General features: G+C 33.6%; 1 protein-coding gene across 1 annotated transcript in view; it reads left to right on the top strand.

Moving 5' to 3' along the window:
- LOC125914297 (netrin receptor DCC-like) overlaps positions 1–20,177 on the top strand; it is a 159,102-nt gene that overhangs the window by 99,128 nt on the left and 39,797 nt on the right. Inside the window, exon 5 of the mRNA XM_049619554.1 lies at positions 3,345–3,455. Coding sequence (XP_049475511.1) covers positions 3,345–3,455 — 111 coding nt within the window. The remainder of the gene's footprint in view (positions 1–3,344; positions 3,456–20,177) is intronic.

Below are 20,177 nucleotides of genomic sequence, written 5' to 3'. Positions count from 1 at the left end.
CATTTGATTCTCAAAAGAACATTATAAGATGGAAAAGCAGGTATTATTACCTAACTTATATGGGAAATGGCAATTAAAAGAGCTTTCAGTACATCTAAACTTGCCCAGCTAAACTTGCAACCTAGATTTCTGAAGGTCATACATGGAATGTCTCTCTGAAAAGCTGAAATATCTCGTTCCACTTCTCACCACTTCCTACACTTATCTAGACATAGAAGAGGGTCGAGGTTTAATTCCGTTGGTAAAGGTTTCAGAAGACAGAATCAGAAGACTTGGATAAAGATATTTTAAAAGAAGATTTAGTTTTGGTTTATCCCTACAATGTAAAACTAGGGCTTATTTGTAGATAATATTGTAGTAAAGCAGATCAGTGCAATATAAGGAAGAACTTTTCCAACAAGAGAAACGGTTGAGTACATTCCCTCCCTTGGTGAACTTCTCATTCCAAAGGTATTCCTGCTTTATTTACAGGATCACTTTGTTAGATGTATATCCAAATAGCTCTAGATGGGTCATTTGAATAGACATTAATTAAGATCCTTTTTGATATTCGGATTGTATGTATATATTTAAACTTTTTTATACTTAATCTAGAATTTCTTAGGTGTTTCTAATGAGAAAGATTCCACAGCTATATTTTAGAATAAAATTCAAATTAAAAAACATTTAAGCTAAAATATAATAGTTCAAAGAAATTAGGCAGGATTTTCAAAGGGACCTGGGCAGTAATGTATACAGCATATTAAACCTTCACTGGATATCAGAGAGGATCACATAAATAGCTCATCTTCCCTCCTTGGAAGAGGTATTTTGATCAGTAGGTTAGGCTGGTTAGGCAAGACTCCAGTGGGGAAATACTTAATGGATGGTCTCTAAATTGACCTATGATTTCACTTCAAAGAGCTGTTAGTAGGTTTTTGTTTTACTCAAGACTGAATTAGTGATACTGACAGATCCTCAATGCAATATATATAAATAAAAATTTGGCAAAATTATAAAGAAATCTTTCTCTCTTCTAGTGAGGTATTTTACTACTCATATCTACTTTCTAGTGAGATGATTTAATAAATTCCTACTAAAAATTGATATATTCTGCACACAAAAAGTAACTTGATTTAAAGTCAAATGAATGGAACAGAATATAGGGCATTCAAAAAAAATTTCCATTTATATGTCAAAACATTGCATATGATAAGATGGCAGGTCATTCAGGGTTCAACCAGAGAATCAGAACCTGTGGAGATGTGTACTAAGGCGTTTATTACAAGGAATTGACTTAAATGATTGTGATGCCTGGCTAGGCCATTCCAAGTCCACAGAGCAGGCCATAAGAAAGGCAGGCTGAAATTCTAGGGCTGAAGTTGCTGTCTGCAGGTGAAATTTCTTCTTCAGGGAAGCCTTACTTCTGCTCTTAAGAACTTTCACTGGTTTGAAGCTGCCCCCTCCCCAATTATCTAAGATAATATCCTTTGCTTAAAATCAACTGAATATGGACTTTAGTCACATCTATAATATAACACCTCAAATTAGTGTTTGAAAACTGAGGACTTCAGTCTAACCAAGTTGAATAAAACTGATCATTACAGATGGTATTCCTAATCACTGGTGGAGATGGTATTAATACAATTGCCCATCCTTTTCAAAGAAAAATAAAATTAAATTTTACTTAATATAAAAGAATATATTCTTGATGGTCTAAAACTATGTCAGATAAGACCACTATGAGAGCCATGAGGTACAATGATTAGGTAAGCATTTGTTCCCAGAATTCTCTCCCTATTATTTTCCATGTCCTGGAAACTACAATCAATCCACAATCCCTTTGCCTTAGTAATTAACAATGGTGCCTATGAAAAGGTGCAAAATGTTAACAAATTCAGATCAACATCATGTGAACTAAGGGACAAATCAAAGTGAGTACAAACCTATTGAGCCATGACAAAGGCCTTTTGTTCAAAAGCATCCATTTGCTGCCTTCCTAATGATGTTAGATATTATATTTTAACCTAGTATTTTTGGGTATGTTAAGTGCTTCCTTAGTGGATCTTTCAACAGCTGCTTTCTGTGTGTGCATTCCATGTGTCAGTGTAATGGAATCTATGGGTATATAGATAAAATACCGGTAATAACAAAAACAGCAACAGTTCTAACTATTCTCAGTCTATTTCTTTATGGAGCTTCTAGTCTATCTTATAAAATTAGAAGCCTCTTATAGAGACAGCATTTTGTGTCATAGATACTTTTGTGTGGGTGAATTTATCAAATTGTCTTCTCTAATAGTACAATTTATTGAAGGTAACTGCTATGGACGTTAACAAGTCCATCTAACCATCACTTAAAACATTATCTCCAATTAATAATAAATTAGAATTCCCCTAAAGACCAAGATTTACTCATCTGCCTATGCAAAAATATACAAATTTGTAACTGTGTACATGATAAGCATCATTTCTCCAATAGTTTATTTTCTTTATGAATTTTTCTTGTTACCAAATATTTGTGCCATTTTAGATTAACAAAATATAGATTGTAATTTAAATTTACCAGGGTTGTTCAACTTTGGAGATTTAAGGACTTGTCAGTTTAAGCCAAGTCCTCATTGTCTGAAGAAAGTCACATGGTTTTTTAGCAAGTGTAATTTGTTTTACAATAATTTGTCATGGTAATGAGCTGCTTTGAGATTTAGCTAAAAGGACTATTACTTACATAAAAATTTATACATATCACACTAATGATCCATGGGCCATCTCTCATCAACCTGTATTCTGTGTGCTCTCTAAAAAAATAAGCCCTGATGTACAATATTATATGCCCAAGTTATCATGGAGATAGACTTTCTTCATGCTTCTAGTATAGACAGTGATGCAAAATAAAGTATGCCTTGTGATAAAAGGCCTAGTATTTTCTGCTTAAGTGCAGTGGCTTTGGATTCTTCTTTCTTGGCTCAAAGAAAACATAATCACTGACCTTGAATAAATGATGGAGACATAAATTTTTAGGATGACTGTTCTTGATTTATAGACAGGCCTCTTCTAGACTGTGAGAAAAAATGATCCTTGCTATTTTTGATTATTTCTTCATCGTTCATATTTTATATTCTGCATCTGCCCTGAAGCTATTTTCAGGGATACATTTTTATAAACTAGGAAAAAATAAATGAGAATATGTGAAAAATAATTTGATTTCTTGCTGTACTATTTCTGCCCTTTTGGCCAAAATAATAATCACCACAACAATCACAAACCATGTAAAGATGTCTACTGTTTTGAAAACTCTTGAAAATAAGCTAGAAATACTTTTTATTCAATAACTTTTTTTCCCCTTTCTGGAACATTCTCTTATAGGACTGGAGAAAGGAAGTCAGTATAGTTTCCAAGTGTCAGCCATGACAGTTAATGGCACTGGACCACCTTCCAACTGGTATACAGCAGAGACTCCTGAGAATGATCTGGATGGTAAGACCGATCCCAATCACTGTCACTTTGATTTCTATTTTCTTTGTTACTTCAGCTTCAAAGGCTCCCTTATTAGAAGTTGATGAACTCCAATACTGGGGATGTTTATTCCTTCTATATCATTCAATGCAAGACAAAACAAAATATAAAATACAAAATCCTCAGTAGATTCTTCAACAATACCATATAAAATTATGTATTAATTACATTCTTCATGAGTTATTTTTTTTCAAGATAATTTGAAATTATGTTTTTTAAATTTATCTTATTGAATAATCAACCTTAAAATTTTCTTCATAGGAATTGCTACAATTCCTAATAATAATCATGAAATACAATTACTTTACTCTTGCCCTTTTATGATGCTTCTGCAAAATAGCAATATGTATTTTTTGTTTGCTTGTGGTATGGTCGTTAATATTTGACATTTCATCTTTTTAAAACAAGGAATAATCTGCCTTGTTTGCTTAATCATCTGCCTAGTTGTCTTAAGACATTTGTGGATGAGATACTGAGATTTTTATAAAAGTCATGTATCAGTAATTTAAATATAAGCAAAATCTTCAAAATTAGAAGATGAGAAATAGTGTTTGAAATGAAAACATCATGACTGATAGGAAAAAAATCAAGAGGAATGGGTAATACAAGCAACAGAAAGAAAGTATAAATAATAAAGCAGAAACATATGATGAAGAATTAGAATTACAAATTGAAGAAGTAGAAATTTATGAAAAGAAGAGGTACTTGAAAAAGAAATTAGTTATGATCAGTACACTTAAGCTAAGGGATTAAAACCAAGACCAAAAAAAAACAAACCACATATGTATTGCAAATGAGACTGTCTAAATCACTGACAATGAAATACTCTTACTCCTTCACTGGCAGACCTGAAAGCATCCAAGTTACTGCAAGATGAACATTTCTATGTCCCTTCCCTTTGTCTCCTTTTGCTCTCTTGCTCCTTCCCTCACTTTTATTCTCGTCCCCGTTCTTGCGTTGTCCTCTCTCCAGTTTGTCTTCCCTTGTTCCTTGAACTCCTCCTTCTTATTTTTCTCTTTCTTGATCTTTCCCTTCTCTAAGTAATTCACTATCACTCATGAGTTTCATGTAATCATAGATTCCACTTTACAAAATAATTAATGTGGCAGTGAAACAATCAACAAATGCCATTTCCACAATAATGGTAATTCCTACCACGTGACAGCACATTAAAGAATATTCGTAGGAAACTAAGTAGCTTTGAGGGTATAATAGTAGATAGAAGGCATGACCTTCTCCTTGTGGAGTTTAAAGTATAGCAAAGAAAAACAGACATCCCAGGTGAAGTCATAGGAAATTGCCATTTCATAGTTCAAACTTTGTTGAGTAGTGGAAATATCCTATCTATCAACATAGAATGAATAGATAAATTGATAGGCAAACAGACATATAGAAGGCTTGCATTTAAACTGAGACTGGAGGGAGGAAGAGTTTGGAGTGCAAAAGCATACATTACAAACTGAGGGAGGAAGTGTGGAGGGCAAGTTGAATGCAGTTCTGAAGTCAAGATGGACCAAGATACTATTTGAGGCCTGAAAAAAGACTATCAAGACTGAAACACAAGGATGACACATGTTGAGGTTTGTAAGATAGCAGGTTCTAAATTGGGCAAGACCATATTAAGGATCTTGAACTTTGTCCTAAGAATGTCATTAAAGCAATAATGTGCTTTATCCTAAGCAAGTCATTACAGGACTTTTTTAAAATAGTGACTTAATTATGTTTTCATTTTGAAGAGATTACTGTGGCTGAAGCATAAACAATTGTATTCGATTAGACAACCATGGGCCAACTCAGGACAACCTTGGAGGTAAAGTTAGATTTTATTGGGAAAGAAACTTGGGGCTTAGAAGATTTGTCTTCATCTTTATAAATTGAAAAGTTGTGGAGCTGCACAAAGTCACACTTCATAAAGCTTATATCCTTCACTAATATATTAGAGAACATTCATGTATTTACTTATTCAACATATATTTCTTATATATATCAGGCATTATTTTAGGTACCAGAGGTTAAGCGATAAATAAGGTCCCTACTCTCGAGGGGTATAAATTTATTGAGATAGAGGTGGATAGTGATAAATGTTATGAAGAAAAATAAAGCATGGTAGAGGGAATAGCAAAAGATTAGGGAGTACTGTTTTATGTAGGGTACTGAGACGATCTCTCTGATGAGGTAAAATATGATCACAGACCTTAAGGCAGTGAGGGAGGCAGCCATAGGAATAGGTCAGACAAGAGTCCTCCAGGTAGAATAGCGAAAACAGACATCCTGAGGCTAGAGCCCAGTTGTTGGCTGAAGTATGGGGAGGAGGTCAGGATGGCTTGGTATAAAGACATGAGGATGTGCTCTGCTTTATTTAAGGAATAAAAGGACAATTCTGATAAACTACATAATACCTTACTTTTCTATTTACTTGAGAAATAACTTTGAAAGTTTATATACTTGTCCTTTATCCTCTCATTTACCTTTATGAGGTATATATTATTAGCCTTACTTTTAAAGGACAGTAACTTAAGCTAAGAAAGTTAAACTAACTTAATCAAGTCATTAAGGTAGAAATTGTGGATCTGAAACTCAGGACCTAGTTTTGTAAGTCAAATGTCCAATACAGACCATCGTAGGAAAGCCTCCACTAATCCTCTAGAACTGACCCAGTGACAATAAAAGACAGTGATTCAAGGCAGAAGATTCTAAGAAATGAGGTCATATCATTTACCCAAACCTAAGGGACTATATCTCTTACTGGAAGGAGTGAAAATAAATGGAGCAGAGGTGCCGAAGGTCCTATAAAATATCCAGGATGGATGGGGCTCTCCACTTGACTTATGTGCTCTTTCTTCTCACTCCAAATGACTCACAATCTAGTGGAACCAAAATGTCAAATCACAGCCCCTGGGATAGCACAAAACTTCTATTTAACTGTCTGCTTTTTATATCCATGCAATCTTAATATACTCCAATCCATACATCTGTTTTAATTGAGAATCCCTATGCTTTGTTCATGAATAGAGTCTTAATAAATATTGCCTAATTGGATTTTTTAACATCTCTATACTCTTGGCTTAATAATGCCCCTCTTCTGCATGCAACATTCTTGCTTACTTTTTTTCCTTTCGTATTGATGCATTTATTATGAAATATAATTAAGAACTTATAGTGTGCCCCATCATGGGGAGTACAAACATGGAAGAGATAGGAACAGTTATCTTGAGAGATAAACAGGTGATGTCTGCACTGATTGAAAAGACTTCATGAAAACAAAAAATGCTTGAACTAAAAACTTCAGGAAAAGGAGGTTGACTAAGATTACAAGGAGTGTAGGAGCACCTGGGTGGCTCAGTCAGTTAAGCTTCTGACTTCGGCTCAGGTCATGATCTCACAGCTTGTGGGCTCGAGCCCCACGTCGGACTCTCTGCTGACAGCTCAGAGCCTGGAGCCTGCTTCGGATTCTGCTTCTCTCTCTCTCTGCCCCTCCCCTGCTCACACTCTGTCTCTCTCTCTCTCTCTCTCAAAAAAATAAACATTAAAAAAAAGATTACAAGGAGGGTGTGTAGGACAGCATAGTAGATATTCTTCAAAAAGGCCTTTAGGAAAATTATTTCTGCCATGATTAGTTTAAAATGCATCCTCACTCATCCAAGTGCTACTCATTTACCAGTCAATTATCTTAACACATTTCAAATAATACCCCTTTTCTTATTCTTTTACTTCTTTATTTGGATTATAATTACTTAGACAATCCTTGTCCTTGTCCATAGTGTACATGTTAGCAATCCAAAAAGGTAAATAAAAAATTAATAGAAGAAAACTAATGGAATTGACGCTTCTTATACATAATACTGTTCTGGATTATGACTTGAAATTGTTCACTCTTAAAACATGATAGAAACAGCCATTTTAGGGCACTAACTATATGAGTGTGCAACAGATATGGTTCACCTACTTTGTCAAACGGTGTTTCGTTGGCTGTAAGAAATTAATAGGATCATATATATTTGCTCCTAAGGCCTTTGTAATTTATTGACCCATAACCTCTTTTCACTGATACTCCTCTAAACTGATTTCAATTTCTCTTCCTTCCTCCTGTTTTTCTTATCTTGAATGCATCATTCAAATCTTAAAAAGTGTTACCCTTGGTAGGAATCAGTATTTGGACAAATGGACAAGCTCAGAAGTGGTCATAAATAGCTCCAAAGAATACACAGCCTGATGGCTTGTTCTATTTCCATATGTAAATGCAGAAATATAAATATATGTAAATATATATTTAAGCTAAGGGAATTTTCTTTAAATAGTCATCTCATTTCAACTCATTCATGTAAGTGTTTAAATCATAAAATAAGATATAAGCAGCTTCTACTATATAGCTTTCATGGCTAATGTAGGAAAGTTTTGAGTCCTCAAATCAGATATTTCCGTATAGAATTGCTTTGATTTCCCTTCAATAATAGATAAGGGGGAAGCAGCCATTTTGGAAACCACCAGAAATGGGAAGCATTCTTTGTGGTAGTCAAGGAAATCTGTATTGGGAGGGAAGTGCAGTGTTAGCCCTCCCTAGGTGCATCCTGTTACATAAAATGTTTCCCTCTTGCCTTAGAGTCTCCTGGTGAACTCCAAGGAGATGTTCTACTTGTTAGGGTGGTAGCTGAGCCCTGCCAGTCACTCAGGAGAGACAGTAGGAAGTACAGACAGTTCAAAGCAATCCCTTCTTCTTCCGTGACTTCTGTAATTCCTCTTGCATCCTCCACTCGGCTTAATTCTTGTGAGGATCAACAGTAACTTGTAGAAAAACTCCCAATTCCTTATGGGATTGTCCTTTTAATTAGGATGTTTTGTTAAAGAAATTATAGAGCCAAACCTCACTGTTCCGGGCTCCCTGAAAGCATGTTTGCTGTTGTTACCAACAGCTGGAAAGTTTTAAAATATTTATTTTGTGCCTCAAATTTTCAACTTAAAGAAACAAGATCATTAGAATTCCCCAAAGTTCTTATGTAAATGTCTTGCATAAGGATATGAGAGAATTTGTGATGAAGTTCAGCAAGGTATCCTCCAGGAAATTGAGCATGGGGATCAGTTTGTGCTGCTTCCCCCCCACTCCCCGCCTAATTTTGAAGTGAACAGGTAGAAATCGTGATTTGCAATCAATAATGATGTAATTTAAAATTAAACTTCTACCCTAAAATGGAGGAGGTTGGCCAGCAAAAATTATCCATACAGAGGGACTCCTGAAAGTGCAACTAGGTGATGTAGCAAAAACTGTGAACCTGGGAGCAGGCTCTAATTTCCTGCCCTCAGGAAAGAGATAATTAGCCCTATTAGCCTGATTGAGTGAGGGTAAAAGGAGGTTACTGCAAATGCATTTCATTTGAGAAGTCAGCCACGAAGCAATTCCTGTGTTTTCGTACCTGCGTGATATATGATATTCTTCAAGAACATGGTTTTGAGCAGGAACACATGAAAGCTTACTTCCAGAATAATAATAAAATCTAAAATGATGAGACCACTGTGAAAGAAAGAACACCACCTATTAAAGTTGTCATCTTCATTAAAAAAAAAAAAAAACAAAAAAAAAACAAAAAAACAGGGTATGAGAAGTGGAAAATCTCTAGGTAGAAGAATGAGAAATGAGAAAAATAAATTTTGGGCTAAATGGAAGAACTTGAAGAATAGAAAAAGAAAGGAAGAAGGAAAGGAAAAAGGAAGGAAAGATGGAAGGAAGGCCAGTAAAATATATGTGTGAATTGTGGTAGGCTGAATAATAAATAGGCTCCCTCTCCAAAATGTCCATGTCCTAATTCCTGGAATCTGTGAATATGTTAGTTTACATGGCAAGAAAGATTTTGTAGATGTTAGTAAATTAAGGATTGTGAGACAAGAGATTATTCAGGATTATCCAGGTGGGCCCGATGTACTCACAAAGGTCGTTCTAACAGGGAAGTAAGAAGAGTATCAAAGGTTGATGTCACAACAGAAGCAAAAGTTGGAGTGATGTAAAGCCAGGGGCCAAGGAAGGTGGGAAATCTCTAGAAGTTGGAGAAGGCAAGAAAGCAGTCATTCCTGATGCCTCGAGAAGGAACATTCTCCTGGGTTGACATCTATATATTACCTCCCTGAGACCAATACAGGAGTTCTAACTTCTAGAAATGTGACATACAGAATTTGTGTTGTTTTAAGCCTCTAAACTTGTGGTAATTTAAACCACTAAGTATAGCAGTAATAGTATTTGCCAGAAAAAAAATATTTTGGTGTCATTTGGGTAACTGAAAAAGATAAGTACAGTAGACCCTTGAAAAATGCCAAGGTTAAGCACACTGCCCCCCGTGCAGTTGAAAATTCACATATAACTTTAGTTTCTCCAAAACATAACTACTAAAAGTTTACTGTTGACTGTAAGACTTAGTTAACAGAGTCAGTTAACACATATTCTCTATGGTATATGTATTATATACTGCATTCTTAGAATAAAGTAAGCTAGAGAAAAAATGTTATTAAGAAAATCAAAAGGAAGACAAAATACACTTATATTACTGTATTTATTGAAAAAGTATCTGCATGTAAGTGGACCTGTACAGTTCAAACCCACATTGTTCAAGGCCCAACTGTATGCTTGTATCAAAATAAAAGTTTGCATCAAATATTATAAATCAGTTTGTGTTTTTAGTTTCCTATTAGCCAAAAGGTATGAAACAATAAGCACTAAGCTTGAAATAGAAAAATAGGTAAAGAAAAGGGAAACACAATATATATAAATGAGAGGCTCAAAAATCTAGAATTTCAGAGTCTGAACATTTAATGAAAGCCGAAATTGAGCAAGGACCAGAGATAAACAGTATGGTCTATGATGATACTCTTACCTAATAGATAGCTAAAGAAATAAGCTAAGGCCCAAAATTGTCTAAGATTTGATAGAAGATAAACACCATGGCAAATTGCATATCCACCCAAGAATTGGTTTTTAAAAAATACTTTAAAATATGTATTTTTAAGGGCATCTGAATAGCTCAGTTGATTAAGGATCCAACTCTTAATTTCTGCTCCGATCGTGATCTCACCATTTGTGAATTCGAGCCCCATGTCACACTCTGCACTGATAGCACAGAGCCTGCTTGGGATTCTCTCCCTCTCTCTCTGCCCCTCCCCTATAAGCTTGCTCTCTTTCTCTCTCAAATTTAATAAAATAAAATAAAAATAAAAAAATATATATATATTCTAAATTATTGGAAAAATAAGAATAAATAATGTGTTATGTAGCAAAGTACAGAAAATAAAGTTGTTAGTAAGGAAAAATGGAAAACACTCTTAGATGAGAGAAATTCTAAAATTTAATAAAACTGAACTGACTTCCCTTTGTAAAAGGGACTTTCAGATCCTGTTAAAAACAAAATGAAATTATATATTTTTAAGACAAAGGCAAAAATATTAAAGGAAAATTGGGCAAAGAATTAACAGGACACAAGTTGATAGGATTCCAGGGTAATGATGACATCACATACATACAACAGGCATACATACACACATGTGCATATACATGTATGCATGCAAACATACACACATGCATACGTGCACACAGAGACACATACATATGTATACACAGGCATATAGATGCACATGCACACAGACATACACACAGACATATGTACACAAACACCCACATGCACACATACATGCATGGAATGGATGTATAATTTTATATTGACAACTACAAATAAATATACAAGTCACAAAACTTCAAGTCCCAAATATGCAACTCTTAAAGTACATAAACAATATATTTTCCAAAAAATTCAAAACACCAAGCTCCATCTGAGAAAGAATCTTTTTAAATGCTTGGAACAACAAAGGGGCGCCTGGGTGGCTCAGTCGGTTAAGCATCCGACTTCGGCTCAGGTCATGATCTCGCGGTCCCTGAGTTTGAGCCCCACGTCAGGCTCTGTGCTGACAGTTCAGAGCCTGGAGACTGTTTCAGATTCTGTGTCTCCCTCTTTCTCTGACCCTCCCCTGTTCATACTCTCTCTCTCTCTGTCTCAAAAATAAATAAACGTTAAAAAAATTAAAAAAAAATAATAAATGCTTGGAACAACATAAAAATACATACTGATAGAAAAAATAAAAGAGAACTTGAAAAACAAAACATGGAATGAGAAAACTTAACATGCTTCAATCATAATTCCAAAGGAAAATAAAGAATGGAGGAAAAATAAATTTTGAAGAGATAAGTGATAATTTTCCAGAATTGATAAAGTATATGGATTATCAGATTCAGGAATAATGCTTTACCTTTGATACATTGTGCAATACCAAAGATAAAGACAAAAGAATAGCTTAAAATGCCCAAGGAGAGATTACTTCTTTAGGGACTATAATTATACTGATGAAGATTCCCCTATAGCAACAATTAAAGCAGAAAACAATGAAATATCTTCAAAGTGCTGATAAAAAAGTTACTGTCATTAAAGAATTGTATATCCAACTAAACAACTATTCAAGGAAAGGAGGCATAAAGAAAAATAGACAACCACCACCATCCTTTTTATAAAGAATGTACATTTTTTTAAAAAGATAAAGAAAATGACTAGAGGGATTATTAGAAAAGTGATTAACAAAATCATGTGACATATGGGTACATCTGAGCAAATCATGGCCATCTAAAAGAAAAATTATGTTTTGGAGAGTTTAAAAAGTTGGTGAATATTAGGTAACAAAGAAGAGGGAGATCGTGGAGGTTAAACAGTTTTGAAATTGTTTTTATGATGTTCTCATGAAAAGAAATGATATAATTAACTTCAGACTACAAGTTATATGTGATCTCAAAATTGAAAATCTTACAACCGGAAGGATATAGAGTATATCATTTTGTATCAGGTAGAGAAAAAATAAAATAGAGGAAGGGGCTCTTTAGGTTATACAAATGAGGTCATAAAAATGAAAAATAATAATTTATTATGAACAAATGGAAAATTAAAAGTGCATAATAAAGTCATAGAAATAAACTTTAATGTAGTAACAACAATAAGTGTATCAGACTCACCAGTTCAAGGATTCCATTACTTAATGGAATTTTGAAAACATCCATGTCTATAGTACTTTCAGTTGGCAAAATTTATAAATATTAAAACATGAAAAAGTTGAAAATAAAGAGATGAGACAAAATACCAGTCATCCTAACAAAAAACATGTGTAGGTTTTTCTCTGGTAATTTTCTTAAGGCCAAAAACATCTTTAGGGGTAGAGTCACTATTAATGGTAAAAGGATTGAGTTATTGAAAATATGTAAATTGTTGAAGAAATATGTATTACTTATAAATATATGGCTTTTATAACAAATTTATACTATTAAAGCAAATCTTGACAGATCTTTATGAAAAAATTTACAAACATTTTAGTACACATTCATCAGTATAGAATCAGTAAATATATACAGTTGTAGCTAGAAAATACAACAAACCAACACAAGTCTCACCATCTAAAGATGATCAGATTATCACCTTAACACTCTAATACATATCCTTTAATTTCTTTCATTATACACATGTCAGTATACACATACATGCATAAAATATTTATATAATTAAAAATATATAGATGTAACTAAAATGAGAATATATGATGCTTACTGTTCTTCAAACTTCTGTTTTCAATTATTTTCATTTTTATCTTTGCAGATTATGATTTTACCTAAAATCCTGATCATATTCAAATTTCTTCAGTGAACCCCAAAAAACATTTTTTACAGATCATTTGTGCAAACTAGAATTGAATCTAGGATTACACACTATATACAGTTTTTATATCCCTTAAGGCGTTCAATCTACCATAATTCCTTTTCTCCTACTATGACTTATTGAAAAGACAAGCTTTTGGTCCTCTATTTTAAACAACCTTAATATTTGTTTTTTTCTAATTATTTCTTGTTTCATTTAATTTTTTCCTCTAGGGTCTGTAGCTTTGTAAACTGAAAGCTATATATAAAGACCAATGTTATATTTGGAGATTTTTACACATCTCTCAGAATAGGAAAAAAATGAAAAAGCAAGGAATGTGGAAGATTTACCTTTCATAATTGAAATATGCACAGTTACAGAATTGCATATTTTTTCCTAAGCATCCAAAAAATATTTAGTATTTGGCTGTAAGAAAATGGGTATTAAAGTTCTTGGATAATACTAAATTCATTCATTGATCACAGTGTAATGAGACTAATAGTCAATAATAATATGATATCCAATATGTTTGGAAATACAAAAATATTCTTCCAAGTAATTCGTTGGTCCAAAAGAAACCATATTATATCTAGAATGTAACTTTTAGCACCTGATATCTAAGCAATCTTGTTTATTTGTGTACCTATTAGATTAAAAATACAGTGAAAATTTTATAAAATTGATTTTTTTCACTTTCAACAAATGCAGAAATTATTTTTGTTTGGCTATTATTTGATAAAATTCTTGGTTAAAATCAATAACATGCCATTTAAAATGCATTCAAGTTAAAGATACCAATTCGAGGGTAAGAAGTGGGGTCTACACCAATGAGCTCGCAAATGTGGTCCTCTGGTGATATAACAATGTTAGTATATGATTTTATGCACAGAGGAACGTAGGTTGTAGGTGGCATGTCATGAAAAAGTATTTCTTTCACATGGGCTTTTGATAGAAGCCATCCATGATATGCTGGGTTATTAGTTGACAAAAAGACTTGCAAATGAGATGAGCCATTGGTATAACAGCCAATCCATCATGAAATTGAAGAATCCAGCCCCTTATTCTCATTCAAGTAGAATTCATCTTACATATAAGGAGTGTTGTAGGCAAAGCCAAATTGAGTTTGAAATCAATTTAAAATCTGCTTTTGTTCTTGGGCAAGTGGTTGTTCAAAATCTCAGCACTCCACCATACAAACGATGTACAAATTATTTAGATTTGGATAAATGTTCGAAAAAGTTTTAAGTCCTTTCCTTAGCCATAGCACACTTTTTAGTATCCTCATGAAATGTTTAATCCCCTTATGACTTCCTTGACTTTTTCTAAGTATAATGTAGTATATAAGGTGGTGGGGTTTGAAATCTTAATAACTAGGTTTGACTTCTGCTCCACTCACTGTATTATCATGCACAAGTAACTTAACTTCCCTAAGACCTGAGTTTTCTCATCTGTAAATAGGGTGTAACAACAGTATCTATCTCAACAGATCTCTGTAAGAATTAACAATGATAATGGAAATAAAGTACTCAGAAATGTATCTGATATATATTAAGCACTCAACAAATGCTTATTGTTACTGATTTTCATATATTAGATCTCAAACTTCAACAGTGGTATGAAATACTAATACCATTGGTCCTATGAATCTTTTTCTTGTTCATGATAAAACTCTGTTGTCTGCATTAGGGAATAGATGTATTTCTTCTGATGCAAAAGCAGGGCATACACTCACTGTGTCTTAAAATCCCACCATCTAATTCAAGTATAATTTAATGGGACATCATCATATGTCATATGCAAGAGGGCATTTTGTAAAATTAGTCCGTCATTACCAGTTTCTTAAAAATTTGTGTTAATATGTGAGTATAAGGAAACTTTCAAAATGTTATTATTTTGTAAGAAACTAAAAGCAAGCATTCTGCTAAATACTAAAATACTAAATACATTGTCCTTAAAATCCAAATAAACCAGGGACGTTTCCTACTATTTTTATTATTCAACAGTGTAGAGGTTTTGATAAGAAATAAACACACAAAAAAACTTAAAAAGCTATATGTCATTACAGAAGGAAAGAAATGTTATTTTTATGAACAGTGTGATTGCATATTTGGGAATTCCAAGAAACTACATTAAAAAACTATTAGAATTAAAAAGAAAATTTAATATTAAAATTATATGTATATATACTTATATACATATACATATCTATGTATACACACAAAAAAATAGTTTTTTTATACTGGGCAATAATTAGTTCAAACATTAAAAAGAAAAGAAATGGATTCATATGGAAACCTAAAATATGATATCTAAGCCTAAATTTAACAAACTAAATGTATATGAAGAAAATAACATTTTATTAAAAGATATAAAATAAGACATGAATAATAGAAATATATTCCTTGATACAAAATGTTACCATATCAATGCTTCTTCCCAAATTAATGATTAAGTTAATAAATACAACTCCAATCAGAATGTACTTCATATGGAAGAATAAATGTAAAAGAATTCCGAGAAAATTTGAAAAGTAGAATAAACATTAACATTTACAATAAAACATGATTTAAAAATCAATATAGTACTGTCTGGCAACGAAATAGACAAGTAGATCCATGTAACAGAATATAGAGGACAGAAATATTTCTTGCTATATTTGAGAAATAAACCTTAAAATGAATTTGGCATTTCAACGAGCAGATTATTCAATAAATGGCATTGAGACTATTGCCAGTACTCCTAGTAGAGCATAAAGTTGTCTTTCCCCTATACCAAACTAGTTGGCAGTGGTTGATTCTAGTGATGGACTTGAAGGCAAAGGAAAGCAAAGCTATCACTTCTCATATAAATCAAAAATAGAAAGGTCAAGGATGGTTTTAAAAATTTTGTTGTTGCTTTCTTCCTTTGGTATTTTCAAGTATAATAAAGATGGAGGGCTCAAACACACATCCTATATGCACCTGGAGGTGGTGAGATGAGGTGAGCTGATCTCTCAAGGTATCATTCCTACTATAGGAGATTGTGTTCTCCCTCTTGTGTTCTTCACATTGGGACTGGTACCCATATCCACCAGTCATCTAAGCCAGCAGGTTCCCCATCCTCAACTCCTCCATTATCACTTCCTACCAATATACCCAGTACCTGCAATTTCTACCTCCCTAACACGCCTGGAATTCATGCCCTCCTCTGATCCACCACTCTAGTTTATGTCAGCCTGTCAGCCTTTGTCACCTGCAAATAGCCTCCCACCTGGTCTTCTGTGGGAAGACACCAGTTTGCTCCTCTCTGGACTCCATCATGCTGTCAGAGTGATTTTTCTTAACCAGATATGATGAGGTTATTTCTCTATTCAAATTCTCCTTGTTGTGGCCCTGCCCATAACCTCAAGTTTGACATTCTATCACATCTTTGCATATGTATGCATCCCTCCAGATGCACTCCATTATATCTCATACTTTAACACTTAGTGTTTCCTCTGCCAGAGTGCCCTTTCACATGACTTCACACCTACTTCTACTTCAAAACTCACTGAATGTTTTGCTTCTAGGAGGCTTCTTTCATCTGAGCTGCATCCAGATGTCTTTCCTCTAAGCCTGCTGTCTTGGGCACAATATCAGCAACTATCACACTCTTCTCAGCTGACTACAAGCAAAGACCGTGCTTTATTTGATTTGAATTTCTCAGTGCTTTTCGTGGTGCCTGATGCATGGTAGATGCTTTATTAATATTGAATAGATGGGTCAATATATAAACATTCATAGCCAGGTATTATTTATGTTAAACTCATACTATTATAGTCATAAAAAACAATTATAGTTAAATGAGAGCTAGAAACATCCCCCTTGGCCCTCCTTGGTATACTTTTTTTTTTCTTTTTTTCAACGTTTTTTTTTTTTTTTTTTTAATTTATTTTTTGGGACAGAGAGAGACAGAGCATGAACGGGGGAGGGGCAGAGAGAGAGGGAGACACAGAATCGGAAACAGGTATACTTTTATTTAAATGGAGAATTATATTACCTTTTCCTCAAGTAAGATGTTAAAATAAAAACCCAGGTTTTCTAGAGAGAAGCTTGCCATAAGATTTTAGAGATAGTGATTTTCTTTTAGGGCAAATAGATCTATAGTTTTGAGAGACTAGGGTTTTAATCCAGTTAGAGGAAGATGAACCTGAAAAGTTCATGGAAGTACATCCTTTAGGAAGTACATCCTTCCATCCTTTGGGATGGAAGTACATCCTGAGACCCTACTCCCCATGCCCTTTTAAAGAATAGGATTTATCATTTGCATGGCCCAAAACCTGGAGATTATTCAATATGAAGTAGCTGATAAAATTTATCATGGGAAGACATAAGATTCTAGTGAGATTCTATGATTTTTGAAGTTGGGGTCCCTGAACTCTAAATTGAGAAAACAAATATTGATATCATGGATATTGATAGGCTCTGATCCCACAGTGCTCTTAGAAAGCTACATCAAAGGTGTTGCCTGTAACTGTCAAGTTTTGGTTTTCCCACTCAAAAAGCCAGGAGTTCATAAATAAAATTGAACTTGATTGTGTTTCTTCTTGTGTTCCATTTGACACGCCAACCTCCTCCCTAGACAGTTACCTTAATTTTCTCCTTGTCAAATCAAGAACTCAACAGATTTAGGCCATTTTTTTCCCAACATTGGAACAAAAAAGGACTAGTTTCACCCTACTGATGATCTGGAGTTGGGATTCTGCAGTTTCTCTAGGCAAGAGAGAACCAAAGAAGGAACCATCTTGATTATTTTAAGATTAAACTTGAACATGACATTGAATGTCTTTTCCCTGAGGAATATCTTACTCCCCCCACTACTTTTTTCCCATTGAGTTATCATCATTGTGAGACTTGATCAGTGGTAACAGTGCAGAGGCTACAGGATCTAGATTCTGATCAGTTATCTCTTCAGAAAGACATCATATCGTTTCCTAGGCCTAGGCAGACAACCCCATTCCAGTAGTCTACCTTGATTGTCAACAGGAGTAAGGCTGTCAGTGTCGGAAATTGGAGGACACAAACAAATACCCTCAAGAGGCATATTTTTTTCAGAATTAGAATTTTGGTGTTAAAGGAATGAATCTGTCAAAAGTTCCTTTTTAGAACACTGTGTATCTACCTGCTCCCCTTAATTTTCTACATGCTTTTTCTTTTCTTTTTCTGGTTTTATGCTAATTTTTTGTCTTTAATTTTCTGTTTTCTTTTTAATTTCTCCAGCTTTATTGAGATACCATTGACATAAAATATTGTGTAAGTTTAAGATATACAGTATGTACAACATGATTATTACCACAATAAAGTTAGTAGCCTCATCTATCACTTCACATAATTACCTTTTTGTGTATATGTGAGGTAAGAGCATGAAAGGTCTGCTCTCTTAGCAATTTTCAAGTACATAATACAGCAATTCATTATTGTTAAGTATAGTCACCATGCTGCACATCAGATCCAGAACTTATAACTTATCTTATAACTGGAAGTTTGTACCCTGTGACCAACATCTCCCCATTTCCCTCACCCCTTAACCCCTGGCAACCACAACACAAAGTGGTGTTTATACTTATATTTATTTATAAATAAATTTATAATTTATAATTTATAAATTTATAAATTATAAATATATTATTTATACTTATATTTATTTTCAATTTCAGGAGCAGTGATAGAGTAAAAATTTCATTAAGATGAAAATGAATACTACCAACAAAAGTACCTAAAAATAACATGAAATAGTAGAATAATAAGATTATTTGACCTGAGACAATTAAGATTGTGGAAAAATATATAAAAGTAAACAAAAAGATACAATTCAATTAAAATTATGAATCCTAATTTGAAAATTCAAACATTATGATAAACAGGACATTTGTAGAATAGCTAAGAGCACAAAGTATGTATGAAACGTTCAAACATTTATTTAAATGTTGAATATGGAGCTTATTCATAATAGTCCTCCATACATGTTACCCATTGTTATTAAGGAACAAGAGCAAAAACGTAGATTTTTTTTTTAAAGAATTAATGCTGAAAATAAATAAGTAAGATTATTCATAAGAGCATATTCATAGAGGAATGAAATTTTAAAATCCATTAGTCAAGTTAATATTGAAGGATCGGGGAAGGGAATGACTGCCAAGGTGACAATATGAGGAGAGTTTGAGGGGGATGGAACTGTTGTGTCCCATGATGGGAGTGCTGGACACATGACTACACTTGTATACCACTAAGTGAAAAATATAGTAAAAGGTTAATACTAAGAAGATTGTAGGAGGAAAGCAAAAATAAATATATAATAAAAATAAAATAAAAACAAGGTATAGTTCATTGGTAAATAGAAGTGATTGTTCACTACAATAAATACACAAATAACATTCAAAGTTTATAGACATGAGTGGCATAAGGAAGATGATGTCCGTTGGTGAGAATAGTCCTCGCCAATAGAAATGAACACATTAGTATGTATCAGAACTGTCTGGAAAGATAGAAGATGGCTGTACCAACTGCCTTATGTAATTCTCTGTAAAGACATATAGGCTATTAGGGACCGGAACAAATCTCTAACAAAATGACCCATAAAATGCAGCACACTAAATCGAGAACAGATATGTGAGTATTTGTCAAAAGTACCAGCTGCCTGACGCCACTTGGCGGGCCGTCCACAGAAGACAGTACACAGCAGCGATCATTGTCATTAGCAGGGGCCAGCAGAAACAAATCTTAATGGCCACTTGGAGAAAATGCCGTTAATAACTGTATTTTCATCTTGTTTCATTTCTTTATTATTTCCTTTTTTCTTAAAATCCTTGTCTTAAAGAGAGAGCTGTATAAAATTTTGATAATTGTATAGTTAGTGACAGTTTTATGTATTCCAGAATTTGTGGGAGGAGATGAGACAAAGAATAATGAAATAATCACATTAAATAGAAAGCACAATAAATGGCAACAAATCCTAGGGGGAA

This window comes from Panthera uncia (genome assembly GCF_023721935.1).
Source record: "Panthera uncia isolate 11264 chromosome D3 unlocalized genomic scaffold, Puncia_PCG_1.0 HiC_scaffold_8, whole genome shotgun sequence".
Taxonomy (NCBI): Eukaryota; Metazoa; Chordata; class Mammalia; order Carnivora; family Felidae; genus Panthera; species Panthera uncia.
The sequence above is the reverse complement of the archived record's forward strand: the minus strand, read 5'-3'. Positions and strand labels throughout refer to the sequence as shown.